General features: G+C 35.5%; 1 protein-coding gene and 1 long non-coding RNA gene across 6 annotated transcripts; both read right to left on the bottom strand.

The window, feature by feature from the left end:
• Nucleotides 1–1267: 1267 nt before the first annotated feature.
• LOC120354163 lies at nt 1268–4127 on the bottom strand. Its single transcript, XR_005572864.1, has 2 exons — nt 4044–4127; nt 1268–2255 (listed from the first exon to the last, which is right to left on the bottom strand). It is a non-coding gene; the product is annotated as an uncharacterized LOC120354163 (long non-coding RNA).
• A 227-nt stretch (nt 4128–4354) lies between these two features.
• On the bottom strand, nt 4355–25059 carry LOC111052073 (dolichyl-diphosphooligosaccharide--protein glycosyltransferase 48 kDa subunit). Of its 5 annotated transcripts, none has more exons than XR_005572863.1 (8): nt 24832–25059; nt 24230–24394; nt 19114–19250; nt 15054–15245; nt 12592–12726; nt 9096–9254; nt 5373–5871; nt 4355–5030 (listed from the first exon to the last, which is right to left on the bottom strand). XR_005572863.1 is itself a non-coding variant. In XM_039440563.1 (8 exons), exons 1-7 carry the CDS (start codon nt 24974–24976, stop codon nt 5482–5484), a joined length of 1323 nt encoding a protein of 440 aa, XP_039296497.1. In that variant the 5' UTR covers nt 24977–25059; the 3' UTR covers nt 4355–5092; nt 5452–5481. The 5 variants fall into 5 exon arrangements, 3 of the variants coding, with proteins under 3 accessions (XP_039296497.1, XP_022194380.1, XP_039296496.1); XR_005572862.1 differs by having other exon boundaries at nt 4355–5092; nt 5260–5871; XM_039440563.1 differs by having other exon boundaries at nt 4355–5092; nt 5452–5871.
• Nucleotides 25060–25412: the final 353 nt, after the last annotated feature.

A 25412-nucleotide genomic window follows, 5' to 3' on the forward strand; every position in this document is an offset into this window, starting at 1 on the left:
GACAAAATTATCCAATAGCAGGCACTAAACAGCTGCGGCAGCCTTCCTTCAAGGACAGAGCAGCTACATCTAGCTCTGCTATAAATAAAAAATGACATGTAGCAGAGCTACATAATATAGCTACATAAAATTAGCTTTAAATCTACTTATAGCAGAGCTATATGTAGCTCAAATTTTATAAAGCTCTGCTATATAGCTCCCTAGCTACATAGTGTAAACGAATTAATTACTATGTTGATAATGTAAATATTGGTCCTATACGAATTAGCATAAAACGTAGGCTACTCTTCTTCAGAAATACGATAAAAAGCGCTCCCATATAATTTTAATTCAAAATTTCATAATATTCATCCAGAAAATGAATATTTATAATGAGATTCACTTATAACCGGCATCATTCTTCATGGATAACATCACTGCATACCATTAACCCAAAGCTGTGATTAACCCGTTAGAAATGTATCTCACCATGGTATGTATCCTATATTGAAAGGGGCATACCAAAATTAAGTGTAAAAAATTGAAGAAGAAAACGATAATCATGAATTTAAATAGAATTGAATTAGAAATGTATCTCACCATAGAATGCATCCTATATTGAAAGGGGCTTACCAAAATTAAGTGAGAAAAATTGAAGAAGAAAACGATAATCATGAATTTAAATAGAATTGAATTAGAAATGTATCTCACCATAGAATGCATCCTATATTGAAAGGGGCTTACCAAAATTAAGTGAGAAAAATTGAAGAAGAAAACGATAATCATGAATTTAAATAGAATTGAATTAGAAATGTATCTCACCATAGAATGCATCCTATATTGAAGGGGCTTACCAAAATTAAGTGAGAAAAATTGAAGAAGAAAACGATAATCATGAATTAAATAGAATTGAATTAGAAATGTATCTCACCATAGAATGCATCCTATATTGAAAGGGGCTTACCAAAATTAAGTGAGAAAAATTGAAGAAGAAAACGATAATCATGAATTAAATAGAATTGAATTAGAAATGTATCTCACCATGGTATGTATCCTATATTGAAAGGGGCTTACCAAAATTAAGTGAGAAAAATTGAAGAAGGAAACGATAATCATGAATTTAAATAGAATTGAATTAGAAATGTATCTCACCATGGTATGTATCCTATATTGAATGGGGCTTACCAAAATTAAGTGAGAAAAATGAAGAAGAAAACGATAATCATCAATTTAAATGCAAACAAAAATAAACGGTAACACAAAATAAATGAACAACAAATGTCAAAACTAATTACTTTCCATGTATTTCAGTACAAGGAACATGGTGAACACAACGAAAAATCAGTTACGGTAAAAAAATTTGAGACCGAACTTGTTTAGAGGAATATGAACAAAACAAAATAGGTAATTTATTACGATGAAATAGAGACAGAATAATAGAAATCAGGAGGTGAACAAGTCTTCAGGGTTATTTAAAATAATGTCAACGTCCTTTGATACACGCACAAAACGAAATCTGGAGTGTTGTCAATCATACTCTATTAGCACTCATATGGCGCGTACAGACTTATGTGCTACGAATACGCGCATTTCGCTTTTCATCAGCTGATTCTATGCTTATTATAACCACGGTAGTTAGATGAAAACGGTAGGGGCCACGAAATGTGTGCGCAGTGGCCAGCTAGCTAGATTACGTCATCGCCACCAACCGAGGCTTTCAACACCTATTGGCAATTTATGAAACTTATTTCTTGAAAACAGATGATTGGATATAAAATGACGTCAGCTACACCGGAAATTTAGCACAAACATGCGCGTGACACCTACCGTCTTCTTCTATATACCGTGATTATAACTCTATCTCACAGTTCCTCTACAAATACAGATATGATTAGTATATCATCAATTGATCTCACTGTTCCTGTACAAATACAGATATTCGGTAATTTCCATATGTAGAAATACAGATATGATAAGTATATCATCAAATGATGGAAAGCAAAACGTGTTCATGGCGCCCAAGTCTGTACGCTACTATAGATTCATCTCATCAACTTTTATTCTCTCAATCACTCATTGGCCGTTTTCACACTTGCCGATTCCTCGACGACACGACACGACACGACGCTATCCGATTCTTGATACGTCAACCTAATCGGAGAGCTTTCTGTCGTGTCGTGTCGGCGAGGAATCGGTCAGTGTGAAAACATCCATTTTAGGGATAAGAACACTCTCCTAGGTAATAAGTGCAAAGCAGTGGGCTGTACCATAGCCACCTCTAATACAAGGCCCCGGCCTACGAAAATTAAGTGTAAAAAATTGAAGAAGAAAACGATAATCATGAATTTAAATAGAATTGAATTAGAAATGTATCTCACCATAGAATGCATCCTATATTGAAGGGGCTTACCAAAATTAAGTGAGAAAAATTGAAGAAGAAAACGATAATCATGAATTTAAATAGAATTGAATTAGAAATGTATCTCACCATAGAATGCATCCTATATTGAAAGGGGCTTACCAAAATTAAGTGAGAAAAATTGAAGAAGAAAACGATAATCATGAATTTAAATAGAATTGAATTAGAAATGTATCTCACCATAGAATGCATCCTATATTGAAAGGGGCTTACCAAAATTAAGTGAGAAAAATTGAAGAAGAAAACGATAATCATGAATTTAAATAGAATTGAATTAGAAATGTATCTCACCATAGAATGCATCCTATATTGAAAGGGGCTTACCAAAATTAAGTGAGAAAAATTGAAGAAGAAAACGATAATCATGAATTTAAATAGAATTGAATTAGAAATGTATCTCACCATGGTATGTATCCTATATTGAAAGGGGCTTACCAAAATTAAGTGAGAAAAATTGAAGAAGGAAACGATAATCATGAATTTAAATAGAATTGAATTAGAAATGTATCTCACCATGGTATGTATCCTATATTGAATGGGGCTTACCAAAATTAAGTGAGAAAAATTGAAGAAGAAAACGATAATCATCAATTTAAATGCAAACAAAAATAAACGGTAACACAAAATAAATGAACAACAAATGTCAAAACTAATTACTTTCCATGTATTTCAGTACAAGGAACATGGTGAACACAACGAAAAATCAGTTACGGTAAAAAAATTTGAGACCGAACTTGTTTAGAGGAATATGAACAAAACAAAATAGGTAATTTATTACGATGAAATAAATATATTTGAGACAGAATAATAGAAATCAGGAGGTGAACAAGTCTTCAGGGTTATTTAAAATAATGTCAACGTCCTTTGATACACGCACAAAACGAAATCTGGAGTGTTGTCAATCATACTCTATAGCACTCATATGGCGCGTACAGACTTATGTGCTACGAATACGCGCATTTCGCTTTTCATCAGCTGATTCTATGCTTATTATAACCACGGTAGTTAGATGAAAACGGTAGGGGCCACGAAATGTGTGCGCAGTGGCCAGCTAGCTAGATTACGTCATCGCCACCAACCGAGGCTTTCAACACCTATTGGCAATTATGAAACTTATTTCTTGAAAACAGATGATTGGATATAAAATGACGTCAGCTACACCGGAAATTTAGCACAAACATGCGCGTGACACCTACCGTCTTCTTCTATATACCGTGATTATAACTCTATCTCACAGTTCCTCTACAAATACAGATATGATTAGTATATCATTAACTGATCTCACTGTTCCTGTACAAATACAGATATTCGGTAATTTCCATATGTAGAAATACAGATATGATAAGTATATCATCAAATGATGGAAAGCAAAACGTGTTCATGGCGCCCAAGTCTGTACGCTACTATAGATTCATCTCATCAACTTTTATTCTCTCAATCACTCATTGGCCGTTTTCACACTTGCCGATTCCTCGACGACACGACACGACACGACGCTATCCGATTCTTGATACGTCAACCTAATCGGAGAGCTTTCTGTCGTGTCGTGTCGGCGAGGAATCGGTCAGTGTGAAAACATCCATTTTAGGGATAAGAACACTCTCCTAGGTAATAAGTGCAAAGCAGTGGGCTGTACCATAGCCACCTCTAATACAAGGCCCCGGCCTACGATATTGCAACTTAGCAGTGTAGGCCTAGAATCTAATACATGATTGGTGAAAAATATTTTTTAAAATACCAGCTGATCTTTTTCACCTATCATGTATTAGATTCTAGGCCTACACTGCGACGTTGCAATATCGTAGGCCGGGGCCTTGTATTAGAGGTGGCTATGGCTGTACCGTACGGAAAACATAGCATAAGTAGATATGCCATGGTATAGGTCGTTTATGTTCCAATTTTAAAGCCGATTACTGTCGACCACTGTCTATTATGAGTGTGTTGTTGGGAGTGTAAGAGTGTAAGAAGGGCACAGTATTAGAGACTACCAGCGTCACATAGCTTCACCAAAAACAACTACTAGGACTATCGGCTTCAGTTAACACAAACATTTGCAACATAACGGTCCTCTACCATTGCATAACACAAAAATATGATACAGTATCATCTAAACTTGTTACACAACACCATAATTAAATTATTAATTGTTTGTATCAAATTTTGATACAAAACTTGCAAACTTTGAATGAATTCTACAAACCATGGCATATCTTCTTGTGCTATGTCTTCTATATGCTATAAATCTCTTGTACTGCGTGTGTTCCAAAGGTCTAACAGATACTCAACCTTCTCAGTCTCCTCCTTAGCATCCTCCATCTTCTTCTTCTGCTTCTCCTCATCTTCTTCTTTTTCTTCTCCATCTTCTTCTTCTTCTCCTTCTTCTTCTTCCTCCTCGTCCATCTACTCCTTCTTCTTCCTCCTCAATCTTCATCTTCTTCTATATTACCTCTTACCAATCCATCCAATCCACACACACAATCTGACTTAACCTAACCTAACAAACCTCGACCTAACCTAACCTACTCAACTTTCCCCTTGACAGGCTCCTCCTTATAATGCAAAAACACCAAACTAAACAGAAACACACCGGCCAATCCACCTACTTCTTCTTCTTCTTCTTCTCTTCCTACTCCTCCATCTACTTCTTTTTCTTCCACATTACCTATTTCCATTCCACACACAATCTGACTTAACCTAGCCTAACAAACTTCGACCTAACCTAACCTACTCAACTTTCCCCTTAACAAGCTCTTTCTTCTTCTTCTTCTTCTCTTCCTCCTCATCCATCTACTTCTTCTTCTTCTTTTTCTTCTATATTACCTCTTACCAATCCATCCAACCCACACACAATCTGGCTTAACCTAACCTAACAAACTTCGACCTAACCTAACCTACTCAACTTTCCCCTTAACAAGCTCTTTCTTCTTCTCCATCTTCTTCTTCCTCCTCATCCATCTAATTCTTCTTCTTCCTCCTCAATCTTCATCTTCTTCTATATTACCTCTTACCAATCCACACACAATCTCACTTAACCTAACCTAACATACTTCGACCTAACCTAACAAACCTCGACCTAACCTAACCTACTCAACTTTCCCCTTCACAGGCTCCTCCTTATAATGCAAAAACACCAAACTAAACAGAAACACACCGGCCATCATACTCAACGCACTGGCATAGTAGGGATACGCGCTGGCAATGAATCTCTCGTACTGCGTATGTTCCAGCGGCCTGACCGACACCTGTGTGCTGCTATACACATGGGTATAACCCACACGGTTATAGTCAACCTTCAGCTTGTAAACGCCATAAACGTCGGGAATACGGAAAACGGTTTCGTATTTGCCTCGGCCTTTCTGCGTCAATGTGCGCCGCACAAACGGATCGATGCGCACAAACTCTAGCTGTAGGTCGTTCACGTCGTGAGGCACCCATGAGGCGCCGGACTTGCGCTCCAGTTCTAGTGAGAATACCTGCCAACAGACAGAGATAGAATTAATTAATAGATATTAGGATAATCATACACTATGCATCCCATCGCTACAGAATACATACAGGATGGAAACTATCAAACAAACGCCTGTAGTGAGGTCCATGTTATAATGTGTCACCTGGTCATATGGGACATATATATGAATCATATATTTATCTCATATTGATCAGGATTTTAGAGTTTTAATTTAGAAAAAGTTTAATGAACAGTGTTTTTGTTTTTGAACGATTTTTGTCATCGACAGAAAGATTGTTTATTTCATTTGTTGTCAAAATTAATGTAGCTTCTCTTTTTGTTTTTAATAACAAACGTGCCGCTTGTGCGACTGATAAAAATATGTATTTGAAATGGCTTCCATGTTTGGCATTGACTGAGTTATATTTAATACCCAAAATTTTACTTTTGGTCGGAGTGTGTCAGTGTGTGAGCTCGTTCGATAGGACTGTGAGTAAAGTCCGGCTGTTCTGGTGAAGGGGATAGATTTTGTTCTTGTTTTATAATACAGTTTTCCTGTCACAGTTTGGGCAGTTTAAACAGAATTGTATTATTAAATAGGAAGGGATCTGAACCCCACTTCATTGGATCAGTTTTTTTTTATTTTTAATTAATAATTAACGTCATGTTTCAACCAGTGGATGCCAAAGTGGGAAGCCATTTTCATCAAGGTAGGTGACTACTGAGTCATTGTTCATAAATTTTTCATTAACCACAACAAATGAATCCTCACTAGCAGCAAAGCGAGTAGCCCTTGAAATATTCATCTGATTATTATTATTTCTAATTATAATTCTAATTTTGTACAAATAATTTATTGTTTTGTTTTAAATATCAAAAACCTGTACGATCTTTTCTTGTGTTTCTTGTTTTTCATTTTCCCACCCTTACATATTCGGTGAAGGCACATTTTGCTTACATATTTGGTGGAGGCTTCTCCCGCCGTCCATATCGCGCTTACAAATGGCAGTGTACAATTGACAATACTGTTGCTGTCCTCTTCTATCATACAAAAAACAGATAGCGCTATCTCTCTCTAGCTTTGCAATGTTGTCAGTTTGCCAGAATATTTTATTTTTACTTTTGACAGTGACTGTACAAAAGTGAACAATAATTCATTATCAGTTGTCATTTTTTTTCTTCATTCTATCAAAATACTTGAGTACACAAGTCGTATAATTGATTTAAAATGTGTTTTTGAAACAATTAAATAATTTTTAGACATTACCGTATGAGAAATACAAATTAAAATACCTAAAATGACATTTTAAAAGTTAATAACTAACCATTCTAGACTTCATCCATGCTTCAGTTAGCCTACATGTATAGGTTAGAGGTTAGACCTACTCGTACTGGTATAAATAATATTTTAAGGTTATTTCAGAATTATTTCCATTGAAATTACTCATTTTAAATATGATTTCTATTTTTCTATTATTTTTGAAAGAAATTGGAATAGAATATCTACCAAATAACTTAATTTCTGTTGTTTTGAAATTCAGATTGTTGTATCACAGGTTTTTAAACTAGCCGCCATTTCAGGTTTGTATACAAAAAATCTAATCTTAGTTATGAAAGCAAATATTCAAATCAAATTATAGAAAAAAATTTCCTTGATTAATTTGACATCAAATTGATTATGTAATTAGGGAAATGATAATTATTAGATCAAATACAATGGGATGAATTGAGTAACAGCTGTGTACAGTCAGTGCAAATTGGAGAGACTTGGCAACGTTTTTCTCCTATCTTTCTTCACTGCCATTATAACGTGGACCTCACTATATTAACCAATGCTTTTTACATTTCACAAATACTTGAGTGCACCAATACACGTCACGTGAGGTGCGCCATCTTGTTAGAAATTAGAATCCTGGTCTTTTGATAGTGAGGTTCACCATATAATGTAATTGGAGAAGTATAGGAGAAGAAAGTTACCTTGCAACTGCCTTCTAAAGGATAGCTGATCTACATTGTAAAAACAACCTGGAACGTTGCTGTGGTAGAAAAGGATAGCGCTATCTGCTTTGTCGAATGATAGACAAGGATAGCAACATCGATGTTAATCAAATACTGACTGCCATTATAACGTGGACCTCACTATAGACCCGATCACATCACTCTTGCAAGTAAATTGAAAAGTGCACTGTCAGCAATGTCAAAGTGGTTTAAAGCAAAAGGTCTATCGTTAAACTATAATAAAGCCATCTTATTCAATTCAGCTCTGCTCGTAATCAAACAGCAGTGAACAGAGTACATCTTCCAATAATTGAAGACAGTGTTGAAGTGTCCTCTTCAACAAAATTCCTGGGACTTATAATAATCAGAGTTTCACTTGGAAGGAGCATATTCAGGTCCTTGCAAAAAAAATGAAATCAAGCTTATTTTGTAATTCTCACCCTCTCTCACTCACTAGACAAAAGCACCCTATTGGCCGTCTACTACGCATATGTCTACTCATATCTGAGCTATGGAACCATTTTCTGGGGAAATTCTGTTGATAGCGGTAAAATTTTTATAATCCAGAAAAAATAGTAAGAGTCATTTGTGGATTGAGATCAAGAGATTCTTGCAAAGCATTCTTCAAAAACCTAAACATTCTAACGCTGCCATCTATTTTTATCTATCAATTGTTGGTTTTTGTTAAACAGAATTTAGATAAATTTCAATTCTGCACAGATAATCACGGGTATAATACACGTAATAGTAGTCTCATTGCTTTTCCAGTACATAGGCACACAGCTCTAGAAAAAACTCCATTCTACTCTGGAATACGTTATTTTAATAAATTACCTGCAGCCATAAACAAATTCAAACTAACAGTCAGAAAAATGCTAGTAGAGAAAGTCCTATACTCTGCTGCCGAATTTTAATTTGTGAAAAGGGGCTGTAGAGTGTAACTTAACTTTTTGTGACTTTCATTTCCATGTGAATTTGATGAGATACATCATAGAGTGTATTTATTTATTTTACTTTCAAGAAGTTAGAACTAAGTCTTTTAAATATAATGTTGTTCTAGTATTGACATGTCACCAGTCAAATGAGTGTTACTCAAAAATTGATGTAATGTGACGATAAATAAATGAAATGAAATAGATCCCCAGATGGAGATTCTTCATGTCATGGAGGAACGGTTTGAAATCCAATGCCTCTGTACTAACTAATGTTAATTCTAACCAACGTCAACTTTAACCGCCGTCAACTACTGACCACAGTATCCATAATGGTGTAGGCCGGTGGAGGCACCTTCTCGTTGAGTCGCTTGTGAGCCACAGATTTGACCCTGATTACTCCGGCCTCCTTGAACACCCACTGTGTCAGTGCTTCGGAAACCACCTGATTTCCAGACGTCACCCACTTTTGAGAGCTCTGAAATCACACAAAACACTCACCATTACAAAAGAGAAAATATAGCATACGAAGATATCCCATGGTTTGTAGAATTCATTCAAAGTAGGAAGTTTTGTATCAAACTATGGTGTTGTGTATCAAGTTGAGATGATACTGTATCATGTGTGTTGATACTGTATCATATTGTAAATGATCCTGTATCATTTGTGGTGATAGCATAGAGAAAAGATAGCATAAGAAGATATCTCATGGTTTGTGGAATTCATTCAAATTTTGGAAGTTTTGTATCAAATTATGGTGTCTTCTTCTTCTATATATATAAAAGCGAAATGGCACTCACTCACTGACTGACTGACTGACTGACTCACTCACTCACTCACTCACTCGCATAGCTAAAAATCTACCGGACCAAAAACGTTCAAATTTGGTTGGTATGTTCAGTTGGCCCTTTAGAGGCGCACCAAAACATCTTTTGGCAATATTTTAACTCTAAGGGTTGTTTTTAAGGGTTTAAAGTTCGTCTTTTAGCATATTCTTCTTCTCCCAATCTCTTAATTATAATTGAAATTTCCATATCATATGTTACTATAGAACTATAATCTAGATAGAGTACCTCTTCGAAACAGTTGTTAACTGGCAACTGAATTAATAATTTTGTCAGGTTGGCATTAAGTTGAGTTGACTTTGTTCGGTTGGCTCCAAGTTGAAGATTTAAATGCATTTATCGCGGAAAAATTGATTAAGCACTGCTACTTCAATCCTGGGAATATTATATTACTAGCAGTCAGGCTCTCTTCGCTCGCCATATCCGTTTAGCCAGCCGTTTAGTCTGGACCCCCGACAGGATTGTCCTAATATATGATAAAAATGCCCAAATGAAAAATGCAGGCGAGCGAAGCGAGCCTGCTGATCCCATTCTTAGATGATCCAGTCGGTGTGATCTTAGATGATCTAGCCCCAGTCGGGGCTAGACGGATATGGGGAGCGAAGCGAGCCTGACGGCTAGTTGTATATAAAGTTGAGATGATACTATATCATGTGTGTTGATACCGTATCATATTGTTACTGTATCATTTATGGTGATAGCATAGAGAAAATATAGCATGAGAAGATATCCCATGGTTTATATAATTCATTCAAAGTTAAAAGTTTTGTATCAAATCATGGTGTTGTATATCAAGTTGAGACGATACTGTATCATTTGTGTTGATACTGTAACATTTATGGTGATATGCCATGGTAAAGGACCGTTATGTTGCAGATGTGAGTGTTAACTGAAGCCGATAGTCCTAGTAGTTGTTTTTGGTGAAGCTATGTGACGCTGGTAGTCTTTTCATACTGCATTACAAATTGCTTTTTTCATATATACAGTTCAATAATTATTTTCTTAGTCTATATTATGTAAATTCATCTATGATTTTGCTGTATTGTAAGCTATTGTATATAAGTGTATAAGCCAGTATATATTGTAATCTACATAAATAAAGTACTCAATCAATCAATCAATCAATACTTTGCCCTTCTTACACTCCCAACAACACACTAATAATAGACAGTAGTCGACAAGAAATCGACTCAAAATTTGAGTTACGACTCAAATTGAGTTATAAACTTTGAGTTATAAACATTAACGACCTATGCTCACAATGTGATAAAGCTACAGGACCGGAACTGTAAATACATTATGAAATATAATAAATAACAGGGAAGAAAAATAAACTAGTATGAGGTGGAAATAGAAAGATTTCTAGTGCACACATTGGCTGACCAAGTGTCTTGTAAGCTTGGCCACGTTGGTCTTGCCATGTGAACATTTGTGGCCACTCGACAAAAATACAAGCGAAGGCGAATACTGGCAAACCACGCATCCACACTCTTGCGCTCGTCCTCATTTGCACACATTGGGCGAGAGTGTGGATGCATCTTAAGGGCCGTATTCTCAATAGCAATTCAACGGAAAGTAAAAATTTCAAAACATTCAAACTCATGATACAAGAATGAGAAATATTGAATACTAGCAGGTAACCCGTGATCCGCAAGGGTCTGATTAAAAACTTGATCTACTGGAAGAATTTAGAATAGGCCTGTAACCATCCTCGGTTAATTAAGAATCTATATGCAATATTTGAAGTTAATGAGTTGAGTAGTTGAGACGTGATGATGCGTCATTCGTGAATTTCCTATCCCCTACGTGTATAAGCCAATACTTTCCTTTATTATATTATTGACTAGCTTACCCGGCGAACTTCGTACCGCCAAAAAGTCAATGTATCTCATGTCACACTTGACTTTATTTGGTGAACCTTGAAATTTATCTGACAATAAATATTTTTATTTACATCTCAATACGGACTTCCTATGTGCTTAAAAGTACCGTTTTAATACCAGTGAACAATTTTATCACAGAGTGACGTGTTTATTACAGCTGGTAAGTTAAGATGCTAAATCATATTATCACAACATGATCTTGAATCATGATGATATTCCTGTTCTACGTTAGCCGCTCGGCCGACAATTTCGAAAACATAGGTCTGTAAAATGGATTAATATACTAGTAGTTTTGTGAAAAGTAGACCTCACGCAGTATTCTCATCCACAAGTACCTGATTGAAACTATAGACCTTATGAAAATACAGCAATAGACTGGCTTCTCCACACATCTGTGTAATCACTTGTCAGCTGATTTATGATAATTCTATAGTCTGATTTTTACTTTAATATTGGCGTATGAAGGAGACTCCTTTTTCCTTTTATATTTATCCTTGAAATGCAAAATTTCCAATAACCTTGTATCTTCGTCGACGCGCAATTAAAAAAGGAACATACCTGTCAAATTTCATGAAAATCTATTACCGCGTTTTGCCGTAAATGCGCAACATATACACATTTAAACATTCAAACATTTAAACATTAAGAGAAATGCCAAACCGTCGACTTGAATCTAAAGCTGCGTACAGATATACGCGCCTCCAACTCGCTCCGCCCTCGTTCCGCAATCGCTCCACCCCCGCTCTGCATTCGAACCGATTATGAACGTTACGGGAGATGTTAGCTCTTCTCGCGTTCCACTGTTGCTCCCCGGTCGATCATCAATCGCTCTGCTGGAGTGACGTTCGGTTGCGGAGCAGAGCGAAAGTCTGTACGCACCTTTAGGCCTCACTTCGCACTGTCAATAATTATTATTAGCCCCCCTATTGAAATTTCTGGTCAGAAACCATCCCCAATATTCACACAACGTATTCCCCAAAGTTTCATGCCGTTCTGTCAAGTAGTTTTCGAGTCTATAGGGAACAAACAAACAAACAAACAGACAGACATTCATTTTTATAGAATAAAAAGAGATTTCGTGACTGACCTGTGCTTTTTGTACGGGAGACGTGAAGGCTTCATCGGAGAAAAAGTAGAGCGATCCGGTGAAGACCACCCTGGCATTGTTCCTCGCCTGAAGGGCGGCCATTAGCAGAGTGTTTTTGCCAACTGCGTGAGGATACTGCAAACAAAATTATAAAAAATAATTGAATATTGTACAATTTCTCCATACCAAACTAATGATAATTGTTGAATGATAGACAAGGATAGCAACACCGATGTAAATCAAATACTTCCATTATAACGTGGACCTCATTATAGCAATATTAGGCCGGTTACAGAGCTCGACCGACCGTCAGTGCGTATGCACCATCCTGACCATACATCAGTTTTTCTGACTCACAAAATGGACGTCTTTACAGATTAATTGCAGCTTATTATCTTCGTAAACGAAAGATTAAAAGACGTATATATCAAGTTCACCCGATGGTCGCCCAAAGAGCATTTCAAAGGGAATTTAATACCATTATATACATCATTTCTTGGGGTGGAAATACATTTTTCAACTACCTCAGAATGTCCATCAGAAATTTTGATGAGTTATTTCGAGCTTGTATTACCATTGGGAATACATGCAGTCACTTTAAGCTATGGATCAAATATATGTAGATAATATTATTAATATATGATTTTTTCAATAAAACATTTAGAAATGATTGAAGAAATGTACGTATAGAAAAACTCTGAATTCAAATATGAAACTATTAATTGAATTCATTCATTATGCTATTCAATTCAATATCAGCTGATTGTCGGGCAGAGGTGTCAGCACATTGGTTATGTTGCGATCGGGCTACTGATCAGTACAGCTCTGAAAGATTCTATTTGTTTCAATAGCGCGATGGAACGGATGCGCACGAACTCGACCGATGGTCTTAAAACGCATGGTCCTGACCGTGCGCATGCGTGCCGCCAGTCCTGCTCTGTACGGATACATGGAATATCTATGGAAAAGACAAGCGCGACTGACGTACGCGCTGACGGTCGGTCGAGCTCTGTAACCGGCATTAGTGTTCGACATACCGACAATATGATACAGTATCATCTCAAGTTGATACACGACACCATAATTTGATACAAAACAGGATAGAGCTATCTGTTTTGTGGAATAATAGACAAGGATAGCAACACCAATGTTAATCAAATACTGCCATTATAACGTGGACCTCACTATAATTTAGGTGTACTCCTTACTCACTATGCTAAGCATTTGGACGAGGACATCTGGTGATGAGTGTGTTGAACAAAACCTGATGTCTTAGCAAAGCTATAAAAGGATAGAGCTATGTGCTTTGTTGAATGATACACAAGGATAGCAACACCAATGTTAATAAAACACTGCCATTATAACGTGGACCTCACTATATTCTATATACATCAGTAAGAATTCACTATAATGAGGTCCACGTTATAATGGCAGTGGAGAAAGATAGGAGAACAACGTTGCCGATCCTCTGTATTTTCAATGCCTTCTATAGACGGTAGCTGATACAGGTTTTTTTGATGTAATATTATATGTCATTCTAGTTTAAAATAATCAATTATATTTTTTAATAATTTAATAATGAATTTTCATAATTAGGATGGAATATTTTTTCAATTATTTATTAATTCTACATTGTTAAAAGACGTTCTGGCAACAGAGCAAAGCGAGAAAGTGATAGAGCTATCCGCTTTGTCGTGTGATAGACAAGGATAGCAACACCAATGTTAATCAACTACATCCATTATAACGTGGGCACTATAGTCGTCAGTAAGAATTTATTCATTTGAAAATTTATTTTTTGTGAATTGAAGAACTACAAGACTTAACCTATTTGGGACTATGTGTAACCTTATCTAAATTTGGGAGAGGAATAGCACAAGGTTACCTAATTTTTCCTCTCCCTATCATTTTGATAATGTACTTATTGTATAAATGAGTTTTTGCCATACTTATTGCAGCTGTTTTCCATGCATTAAATCAAGCCGGTAAACAGCTGTTTGCAGAACAAGAAAACAAGTGATTTTCATTACAGCATACTATACTGTAAAGAGATCATATGTTCTCTTTACAGTCGAGTATGTTAGGACTCTACTGAGTCCCAATAACATCTGAGTAATTAATATAGGCTACTAACTCAAATAATTGAAGAACTAATTTAAGGAGTTTAAAGTTATAAGAACTTATCTGAAATCTTATAATTTAGGCCTTCATTATTTTATTTGAGCTCGAAGGTCTGTCTGTTATGAACTAGGCGCTAGTCATGTTTATAGAATGCAGTAGCTTGAGCAGCAGCAGGTAATGGTTTCTGTTTCTCAGCAATATTATTCTTTCTCAGATAAGTATGACAAAAAATATTGTACGTAACTTGCACGGTAACGTATTTACCGCATTCGTATGATAATTCTCATACTTATGCGGTAAATTATCGTTACCGGACTTGTTACGTAAAGTACTATTATTACCTCTTTGATAGGCCTATCAGGTACATAGGAGTAGGCAGATGAGTGAGCAGAGAGCAGTCTGAGAACTAGAGGATTGTCAGAGTCAGCTATCAGTCCTGTTCCCTTGTACAGGAGCGGTGCTACCCCTCTTCGCTCGCCGACAATCACGGGCGCATCTATCAGGTTGGCTGCGTCTGCTACGATCAGTGTGTGCTGCAGAAAAAATAAATAAAAAATGAATAGAATCGAATTAGAAAAATAGATGTGAACAAAAAAAGAAATACAGTTTGCTGAAAATAATGGAAACACCTTAATATTTCTTTTACAAGGAAATTTTACGATAAGTTGGGACCCTAATCAATTTAAAAAAAAACTACTTTTCTGTCGCTTCAAAATTTAGTCCATCATCTTGGAATCGACATTCTGAATCCAACATAGTTTGTTTTTAATGGAAAAATGGTCATAAAATACATTATTTTTATACAGAATTTCAAGAGCAAATGAATGGCAAAAACCGCACATCGATATCTTGAACAGTTATCACATTGAAAAATCCTAATGAATCAAACCAAATCAAATCAATTTATTCTCCCAATTTACAAATAATACAGTACAGTTACAGTACATTATAAGAATAAGAATAAGAATGATTTTTAAGAATGATTTTTATTCCTTTAGTGCATACAAACAATGCTATCGGAAACGTCAAAATATACATTATAAATACATCATAATAAAATAACAGAATAATAGAATAAAAGTTTCATTCCATTCAGGACACAAACAATACTATTGGAAACCTCTATTCAAGGTTTGCTCTATATATGTCAATAAAACAATAATATCAAGAATAAAATAATCCAACGTACATAATGTATCATTTAAATATAAACACATAAAAATATAAAATACTACAGAGTACTATCACCTATGTTTTCCAAAAAATGATTCTCTACTGGCAGCTGGAGGAAATCAGAAAGTGAGTATAGTGGGAACTGTAAGAGAAGGTTTTCAAGTTTTTGTCGGAATACTATTATATACACCCTTACGTTATGAGAGACTCACATGTAGGCAAAAGCCTGTGTTTGTGAGGGCCTGGCGTAATTCGCAAAATCGATAAACTAAATTATGAAAATTGATGGATATCTTATCATTGACGGATGGGATATCTTATTTTTGTTTTTGCCTTTATATTTTTATTTTCTTCATACTAATCTTATTGTTTGTAGTTTTATCATTTTGCAAGAAAGTTTAAAAATATATATATCGAAGATGAACTCACAGCTAGCGCACAAGTTCGCTTTGCTAGCTGTGCCAATTCTATTTATTCAATCGAAATGTATTATTCATTTTAATGATTATGTATCTACTGAATATTTCAGTTATTATTGTATTAATGATTTGAAGTATTTCAAGTGATTTTGTATTTTGGCATAATAAAGATTTTGATTTGATATTATATTAAACTAAATTTGAAAAAAAATACAGATTAAAAAAAATGATATGAGTAAATGTTTTCATACCAACATGAAATAGATAAACCTTAAAAATGTTTACACTATCAACTTTCAATTTTTAAATATTAGAAAACAGTTAAGCCACTACTCACATATTCAACACAATATTTGGAAATTGGACTTTTTGAAATGAAAAGTGAAATTTAACCTCATTCATTCATTTTTGAAACTTATTTGTAAAAAATTGGGAGAAGACAGTTCTGGACTATGTCTGTTGTCTTCTCCCAATCATATTGCAATTATGATTTGTAATTGTCAATCAATCAAATAAACACTTTCAAATTCAATTTTTATTTATTCAAACTCACAATATTTACAATCAGAATCAATAAGAAAAACAAAATCACACAGCTCAGTAAGATAAAAAATAATTAATGAAATAAATACTGGAATGCTTTATTGGAAAGAAATTTGTGAATTGGAATGAAAAATCGAACAGAATGCTTGATCTGTCAGATTTATAACTTTTGAATGATTAATCAGTATTTTCCTACAGTTACGTTGAAAAGTGGCCATTGCTGCACTGATTACAGAACGCAAAGAATCACTTTTCCGCTCTAGTGCGGGAAAAATTTTTCTGCACTCCAGATTTGCAACATGGCAACGCAAAATACTTAGTAGGTTATATGGAGCAACAGTGCAGCAAAATCAAAATGAAGTTGGTAACAGTGACTGCTGTGGCTGCTATAGTGAGCAGACGTGCAACCAAGCACAACGCGCTAATTATTAGTATTATATATTATAACCAAGGACAACGAGGACTTTAGGATTTTAGGATTAAGGTTTTTATCAATAATAAAATTACACAGAAAAACATTTGATGGATTTCAGGCAATTTTACCCATAATTACCCACTTTTCATATTCAATGGTAACTGTAGGAAAAACTTAATGTGAAATACGTGCGCAAAGTTCCTCTGCTGCACTCAAGAAACCATTCCGCCCTCGCCTACTGCTCGGGCGTAAACGTTTCTTTCGGTGCAGCAAACTGACACTTTGCGCACTAGTTGCACAAATAACTATTTTAAATTTGAATAACTTTGCAACAGTTAAATATATCGATGAGCATGTGGTACGTAAATACTGGTTCTTTAAATTTAAATATTTCAAACTACAAGTTTCAAATGCTCTGAAGTGGACTGTATAATTCGAATCAAATCTTTGTGCTGAATAATATATCCATTCAGAAAAAAACACATACATAGAACACATAGAAAATCAGAAAAGGTACTCACCAAATCCCAAATCCAACATGTCGTGAATCGAATTGCTTGCCTACTTATATTTGAGGTAAAAGGTGGACAGCTGGATAGGATAGATGAGAGGAAAAGATAGGTGAAATTATGCAAACCGATCTATCCGAAATGCGATTGTTAAAGTTGGTTCCTTGCTGTTTTCCCGTTCTAAGATTATTATTATTATTAGCGTATGGCTTTGAATGGTGGGGAGACCCAAGGGTAGTTCCACCTCGCCGTATATAGTCCAAAGTTCCCTAATGGGAAACCGGACACTAAGGTTATATAGTGAGCACAATACTTTAAATTTACACTTTTCACTTCGGAATAAAGTTCATTTTGATGTTAAAAAGTCCAAACATATATAAAACCGAAACAAAACACAAAACCACTAAGCAAAATTTAAAATATATTGAATTTAGACAATAAATTTAGAGCCGAAAATTTATAGCACGTTACAATTTTGCCATGGTAAAAGTTCTAAGATGAAGTTTACTGTCTGGATATATAAAACTATGACTTGACTATTTATAAAAACAAAAACTAAAAATTGAGTTCTGGCATTCACTTTTCACTTATTAATTCGAAACGTGAGTAAATTTTCACGTAAAACGAAAATTCAACTTATTTACACGAATATAAAATATATAGGCCGAATTTCCTAAAATGTTAAACGACACGAATATTTAGGCAGATTCAGGACAAATTTCCTGAATCTTAAAGCCTCGACAGGGAGTGCTAGCAATACGAGAGCTGAATTCACACTGACTGGCAAACTATCCAGTGCCTGGAACGATAAATTGATGAGTAATGGATATTATAATACTTTAGGAGTGGCCGTAGTCGAGTGGATCAGATGTTGGCTTCATGATTCAGAGGCCCGGGTTCAAATCCCGGCACGGGCAAGATATTTATCTCGGGCCACTCCCGTGTTTCGGATGGACACGTTAAGCCGTCGGTCCCGGCTGCCTAGAAAGCAGTCGTTAGGTCATGTCAGAGGCTCTGAAATTGATCAGTTGCGACCTGAAAACTCTGACACCAGACCTGAGCTAGCCAGGTCACTCGATATTATTATTATTATATAATATTATAGAAACCTTCCTGCCATCTGGCAGTCAATGAGCGAATGAATACAATTTCAAATGGCCGCAACAGCATGTTCGCATAAAAATTCTACATTGAAATCATGTATCATACGACTTCCCACATAGAAATATAGGCTAGGTGGTATTTTGTACAACACAGTATCAGATACGACCTGCCACACACAGAAAGACAGCTTGGTGGTATTTTATGAAGCACATCAACAAATGGGAGCTGACACACGTACCTTGCCACTATCGCTAATATCGTAGTTGAGATGATCAATAACTGAGGCTCCTTCTTCGTCCATTTCAAAACCGCATTCTGTTGCCAGTTCCCTCAGGATATCCTGCGATTGGGAACTTCCAGCTACCAGAACGTTACCTACAAAACAAATTACGTGGATCTACAACGAATCTATATATATAAAAGCGAAATGGCACTCACTCACTGACTGACTGACTCACTCACTCGCAGAACTAAAAATCTACCGGACCAAAAACGTTCAAATTTGGTAGGTATGTTCAGTTGACCCTTTAGAGGCGCACTAAGAAATCTTTTGGCAATAATTTAACTCTAAGGGTTGTTTTTAAGGGTTTAAAGTTCGTCTTTTAGCATGTATATTCTTCTTATTCTCTCAATTATAATTGAAAAAAGGCCATACCATAAGTTAATATAGAACTATAATCTAGAGAGAGTACCTCTTCGAAACAGTTGTTAACTGGTAACTAAATTAATAATTTTGTCAGGTTGGCATTAAGTTGAGTTGATTTTGTTAGGTTGGCACCAAGTTGAAGATTGAAATCCACTTATCGCGGAAAAATTGATTGGGCACTGCTACTTCAATCGGAGCTATTCCTGGGAATATCATATTACTAGCCGCCAGGCTCGCTTCGCTCGCCATATCCGTTTAGCCAGACGTTTAGTCTGGACCACCGACTGGATCGTCCTAACAAATGATAAAAATGCAGGCGAGCGAAGCGAGCCTGCTGATCTCATTCTTGGACGATCCAGTCCGGGGTCCAGGGGGCGGAGCCCCCTGGCTAGACGGATATGGCGAGCGAAGCGAGCCTGACGGCTAATAGTGAATATATTTACTCGGTGAATATAGTAATAACGGGGACCGAGCTTCGCTCTGGAGTACAAAAGCATAAAAAATGTATTACGAAAGAAGAAATTATAATAACATTCATACAGAAATGTTCTATCTAATCACAGTAAATTGAGAGATTGATTCCCAGAGGAATGCAAAAATTTCCCTCACAAAGGCCCAGTTGCACAAAAGCCGGTTGAATTTTAATCCTGATTAACTTCACATGAACCAAATCAGAGAAGACCATTTCAGAAAGATGTATCTAGGATTGAAAATAACCCGGCTTTTTTGCAACCGGCACTAAGTACCTGATTGAATGATTACAAAAAACAGCTGAGTCATAATTTTGACACCGTCCCACACACATGAACTCGCTCATTCACTTCCATCACCAACAGACGACCAAATAATTATTATCAGCTGTTTTTCAAGGATGAATAATAATTATCCGTTTAATGTCCTTCAGCGAGTTTTCCCAGGGATGAGACCTAGTGCAATCGAATCTTTATATTATATACCTACTATGTTCTGAATTTCGTGAGAATCGTTAGAGCCGTTTTCGACATCCGGTGAAATACAAACACCTAAACATATAAACAGAAATTGCTCGTTTAATAGCATAGGATTTCATCTATCTTCTTTTTCAAATCAGAGTTTGTAGAATTTTAGACTTTCTTTGTTAGTCTGAAATCTACTTGTACTGCTATTGTTGGCCAATACTACCAAATTTGTTTTGTACAAGTTTAAAGGTTCTTTCTAATACCATATATACAGAGTGAGTCATATGTATGGGAGCCCTTCAATAAGTTGGAGACTGTTGTGGATATAATACTGTAACTTTCAGGGTAAGTTATTGGTCGAATACTCTACCTTTTGACGTACAACTGAATTTCAATCCCTCATAAGGGGGTGACTTAGTGGTTGTAACTCGAATATTTTAAATGTAAACACCCATTGTGTGGGACATCATTATGAAAGCCTTTTTAAAGCAAGGAAGACAACATCAATTAAAATGTTCTATGATACTAACTTGTATCCGAAATGGCGGCTGATTGAAGTTTAAGTTTTTGAAGTCATAATTGATACAGTTCAAGCAGTCGCCATTTTGGATAAAAGTGTCATAAAACCTTTTTATTGATTTCATCTTTCTCGTTTTGAAAAGGTATTCAAAATGATGTATCATAAAATGGGTGTTTACATTCAAAATATTCGAGTTACAACCCCTCGTTTCTTTGAAAACTAAAACTTCAATTAGCCGCCATTTTGGATACAAGTATCATAGAATATTTTAATTGATGTTATCTTCCTTGTTTTAGGAAGTGTTTTATAATGATGTGCCACACAATGGGTGTTTACATTTAAAATATTCGATACCGTATTAGATCTATCTATCAATCCTTGGAACGATGAGATCAAATTCAGCTGGATATCTTGATTTGATGCCGAGATATGCGTTTCAATGAAACCATGATTGCAGTTTCGAACTTTGGGGAATCCTGGAGTGGAACAATACCTACTATTACTTGGAGCAATAGCAGGTATTGGTTGGAAGCAAGTGGTGAGAAATAATTATTATCAGCTGTTTCCCCAAGGATAAATAATAATTATCCTTTTAATGTCCTTCAGCGAGTTTTCCCAGGGATGAGACCTAGTGCAATCGAATCTCTATATTATAAACCTACTATGTTCTGAATTTCGTGAGAATCGTTTTCGAGATCCGTGAAATACAAACATATAAACAGAAGTTGCTCGTTTAATAGTATAGGATAGGATATTTGAAATTCAATTGATCATTATTTACAAGAATCAACAATTAATATGAGATCAGATATAGGGGGATGACTTGAATCACAGCTATCTACTATAGAGGGCGGTGGTAACAGAGAATCGGCAACTATGTCATCCTATCATTTCCACTGGCTTAATAACGAGATTCTCACAATAATGTAAAATTATGTAAAATTATTACTGTGGCGTTTCTTACCTTCTAGATACGCTTTAGTTTATATTGTTGTTTATAGTAGTAATACTATATGATGAAGAGGACAAAAAATAAGAAGAAAAATCTGGTGTGGCGCACTCACACAACTTTCCTTGCCGTTATGAAAATAAATCACCTGACGCTAGTCTAGTGTTCACACGCATCTCAAGTCTACTATTCAAAGATCCAAGCCAGCTGGTGACAGTACAATAACGCTGGAGACACACGAGGTCTGCTACCTCTTCATAGTGAATCATTTAATAGAATCAACAGTTGCCAACAGTTTGCAATTGAATTATCACTTTTTCTCGAATTTCGAGCTTATTTTCAATTAAAGGTGAAAATGTTAATAAACATTAATTGTAGAGATTTTCATGCTCAATATTTTCCACTTGAAATTTTTTGTTTGAATTGTATCTGAAGTCTGATAATTGGGAAACTAAAATCAAACTTTGCATAGATGGGGCGGAGCTCCTGAAATTTTTACAGATATGGGACTTGTGGCAGTTGATAGAGCTTATCAATGACTATTTTAGGTATAAATTTGATTAAAATCGTTGGAGCCGTTTTTGAGAAAATCGCGAAAAACACTGTTTTTGACAACATTCTCGCCATTTAAGCCGTCATCTTGAATTGCATTTGATCGAAATTGTTCTGGTCGAATCCTTATATTGTGAGGACCTCAGGTTCCAAATTTCAAGTCATTCCGTCTGTTTTTGACATCATTTTCACCATTTCATCCGCTATCTTGAATTGCATTTGATCGAAATTGTTCGTGTCGAATCCTTATATTATAAAGACCTTGAGTTCCAAATTTCAAGTAATTGCGTTAATTGGGAGATGAGATATCGTGTACACAGACGCACATACACACACATATAGAACAATACCCAAAAACCACTTTTTTGGACTCAGGGGACCTTGAAACATATGGAAATTTAAAAATTGGGGTGCGTTAATTTTTTTGGAAAGCAATACTTTCCTTACCTATGGTAATAGGGCAAGGAAGGTAAAAAAAAGAGGAGGAGGTGGAGAAGAAAGAAGGGGTAGAGACGAAGGGGAATAATAGTGAAAGAAGATGATTCGGCACAACTGTTGCATCATGAGAAAAATCTATCATGTAGACGGTGGATACAATGGATAGGCAACCATGCCATTCTTTATTTCCACTGACTTAATGACGTAATTCTCACTACATGTAACCATGGAGAAAAGATAGCATAAGAAGATATCACATGGTTTGTAGAATTCATTCAAAGTTTGCAAGTTTTGTATCAAATTATGGTGTTGTGTATCAAGATGAGATGATACAGTATCATATTGTGGTGATATGCCATGGTATAGTGTTTATGTTGCAAATGTGAGTGTTAACTGAAGCCGATAGTCCTAGTAGTTGTTTTTGTTGAAGCTATGTGATGCTGGTAGTCTCTCATACTGTGCCCTTCTTACACTCTTACACTCCCAACAACACACTAATAATAGACAGTGTATAGGGTGTCTATGTTGCAAATGTGAGTGTTAACTGAAGCCGATAGTCCTAGTAGTTGTTTTTGGTGAAGCTATGTGACGCTGGTAGTCTCTCATACTGTGCCCTTCTTACACTCTTACACTCCCAACAACACACTAATAATAGACAGTGTATAGGGTGTCTATGTTGCAAATGTGAGTGTTAACTGAAGCCGATAGTCCTAGTAGTTGTTTTTGGTGAAGCTATGTGACGCTGGTAGTCTCTCATACTGTGCCCTTCTTACACTCCCAACAACACACTAATAATAGACAGTGTATAGGGTGTCTATGTTGCAAATGTGAGTGTTAACTGAAGCCGATAGTCCTAGTAGTTGTTTTTGGTGAAGCTATGTGACGCTGGTAGTCTCTCATACTGTGCCCTTCTTACACTCCCAACAACACACTAATAATAGACAGTAATCAACAGTAATCGGCTTGAGTTAACAAAAAATCATCTTCAAGTTTGGAACATAAACTACATTTTATATATCATGGGATATCTTCTTATGCTATCACCATGAATGATACAGTATCAACACGATATGATACAGTATAAACACGTTATGATACAGTATCAACACGATATGATACAGTATCAACACAATATGATACAGTATCAACACAAGATACAGTATCGATACAATATCAACACAATTTATGATACAATATCATCTCAACTTGATACACAACACCATAATTTGATACAAAACTTCCAACTTTGAATGAATTCTACAAACCATGGAATATTTTCTTATCGTATATTTTCTCTATGATGTAACTCACCTCCATTGTCAATGAAATCAGTGATCGATTCTGTGCTCAGAGAGCCTCCAAATTCCTCGACGGATGGCGCAAAAATGATCAAATTCTCATACAAATATTCGCCGTATTTTGACAAAATCAATGTGGAGTCATCAGCTGATTTAAAGGTCAACGCGTAGCCTCGATCTGAAACAAAAAGGGATTAGATTAGTAATTTTGTATCATAAATTAAACATGATAAATTAATTAGACGACTTACTTTTATGGTTTTCATGCCGACATAAGACAGTACCTACATGTAATGCTAATTTTCTTAGAATTCTAAAGAACTTATTCATGTGATAAGTATTTTAGATAATAAGAGAACAATAATAAACTTAAATTTCTTTAAAATTTTGTCTCTTTGATTTTCAAAATAACAATATTATTATTATTGTTGAACACGAAAGCATTTACTTGTCAAAATTGTATAAATTCTCTATAAACTTATTTAAGAAAATACAAAATTAGAGAGAGAAATACAATAGATAATTTTACTCCCTTTCACTTATTAAATTAATTAATTTATTAAAATAAAGAACAAGCCGGCAACGACACGTCATTCAGTAGATGCATAACCTCACCTTTCAATGACTTGAAAAACATTGAATGCGTTTCTTTAATTGCCAAATTATCCAAAAGCACAAGTGTTTCATGTTCGCTGGACACAAAACTCAAATTACAGTTTACAAATAATAGAAGTACAAGATAAATAAACGACTTTTCCATGTTGAAAAACTATTCTGAAAACTAATCAACAAACTGAATTGCCAACGAATCGATGTCGTCGATGAACAGATTGACAAGATGGCGGAGATCCATCATAGACTACAAACTTTTAGAGAGCTCACGATGCTAGCGCTACGAACGGCATACGGGAATATTGCAAAGCTCAATTGTTTACCTCAATGGACATAGAATTTTCCCACAACAATACATGATTATATAATTCCTGTTCAAAAACCAATTAAAAACAATACAATCACAAAAACTTCACCTGAAAACTACGAATTTGTCATGAAACTCAAAAAATAGGTTGTTGTCACTTCAGATACAAAGTTTCTTGATCAACTTTCACGACGTAGAATTAACTCATCAGAAAATGAGTTTCTCCAGACAAATTACACTGCAAGAGGCTCCTCAGACAAGAACTAATTGTTTCTTT

Source organism: Nilaparvata lugens, chromosome 14 (assembly GCF_014356525.2).
Source record: "Nilaparvata lugens isolate BPH chromosome 14, ASM1435652v1, whole genome shotgun sequence".
In the NCBI taxonomy this organism is placed as follows: domain Eukaryota; kingdom Metazoa; phylum Arthropoda; class Insecta; order Hemiptera; family Delphacidae; genus Nilaparvata; species Nilaparvata lugens.

What these genes read in the sequence shown, in the direction of transcription:
- LOC111052073 (XM_039440563.1), bottom strand. Translation starts at nt 24,976, where the DNA reads ATGGAAAAGTCGTTTATTTATCTTGTACTTCTATTATTTGTAAACTGT. An exon ending in CTGATAGGCCTATCAAAGAG is followed by an intron (nt 12,727 to 15,053) that starts GTAATAATAGTA and finishes TTTTGTTTGCAG; the next exon opens with TATCCTCACGCAGTTGGCAA. An exon ending in ACACCATTATGGATACTGTG is followed by an intron (nt 5,872 to 9,095) that starts GTCAGTAGTTGA and finishes GTCTGTTGGCAG; the next exon opens with GTATTCTCACTAGAACTGGA.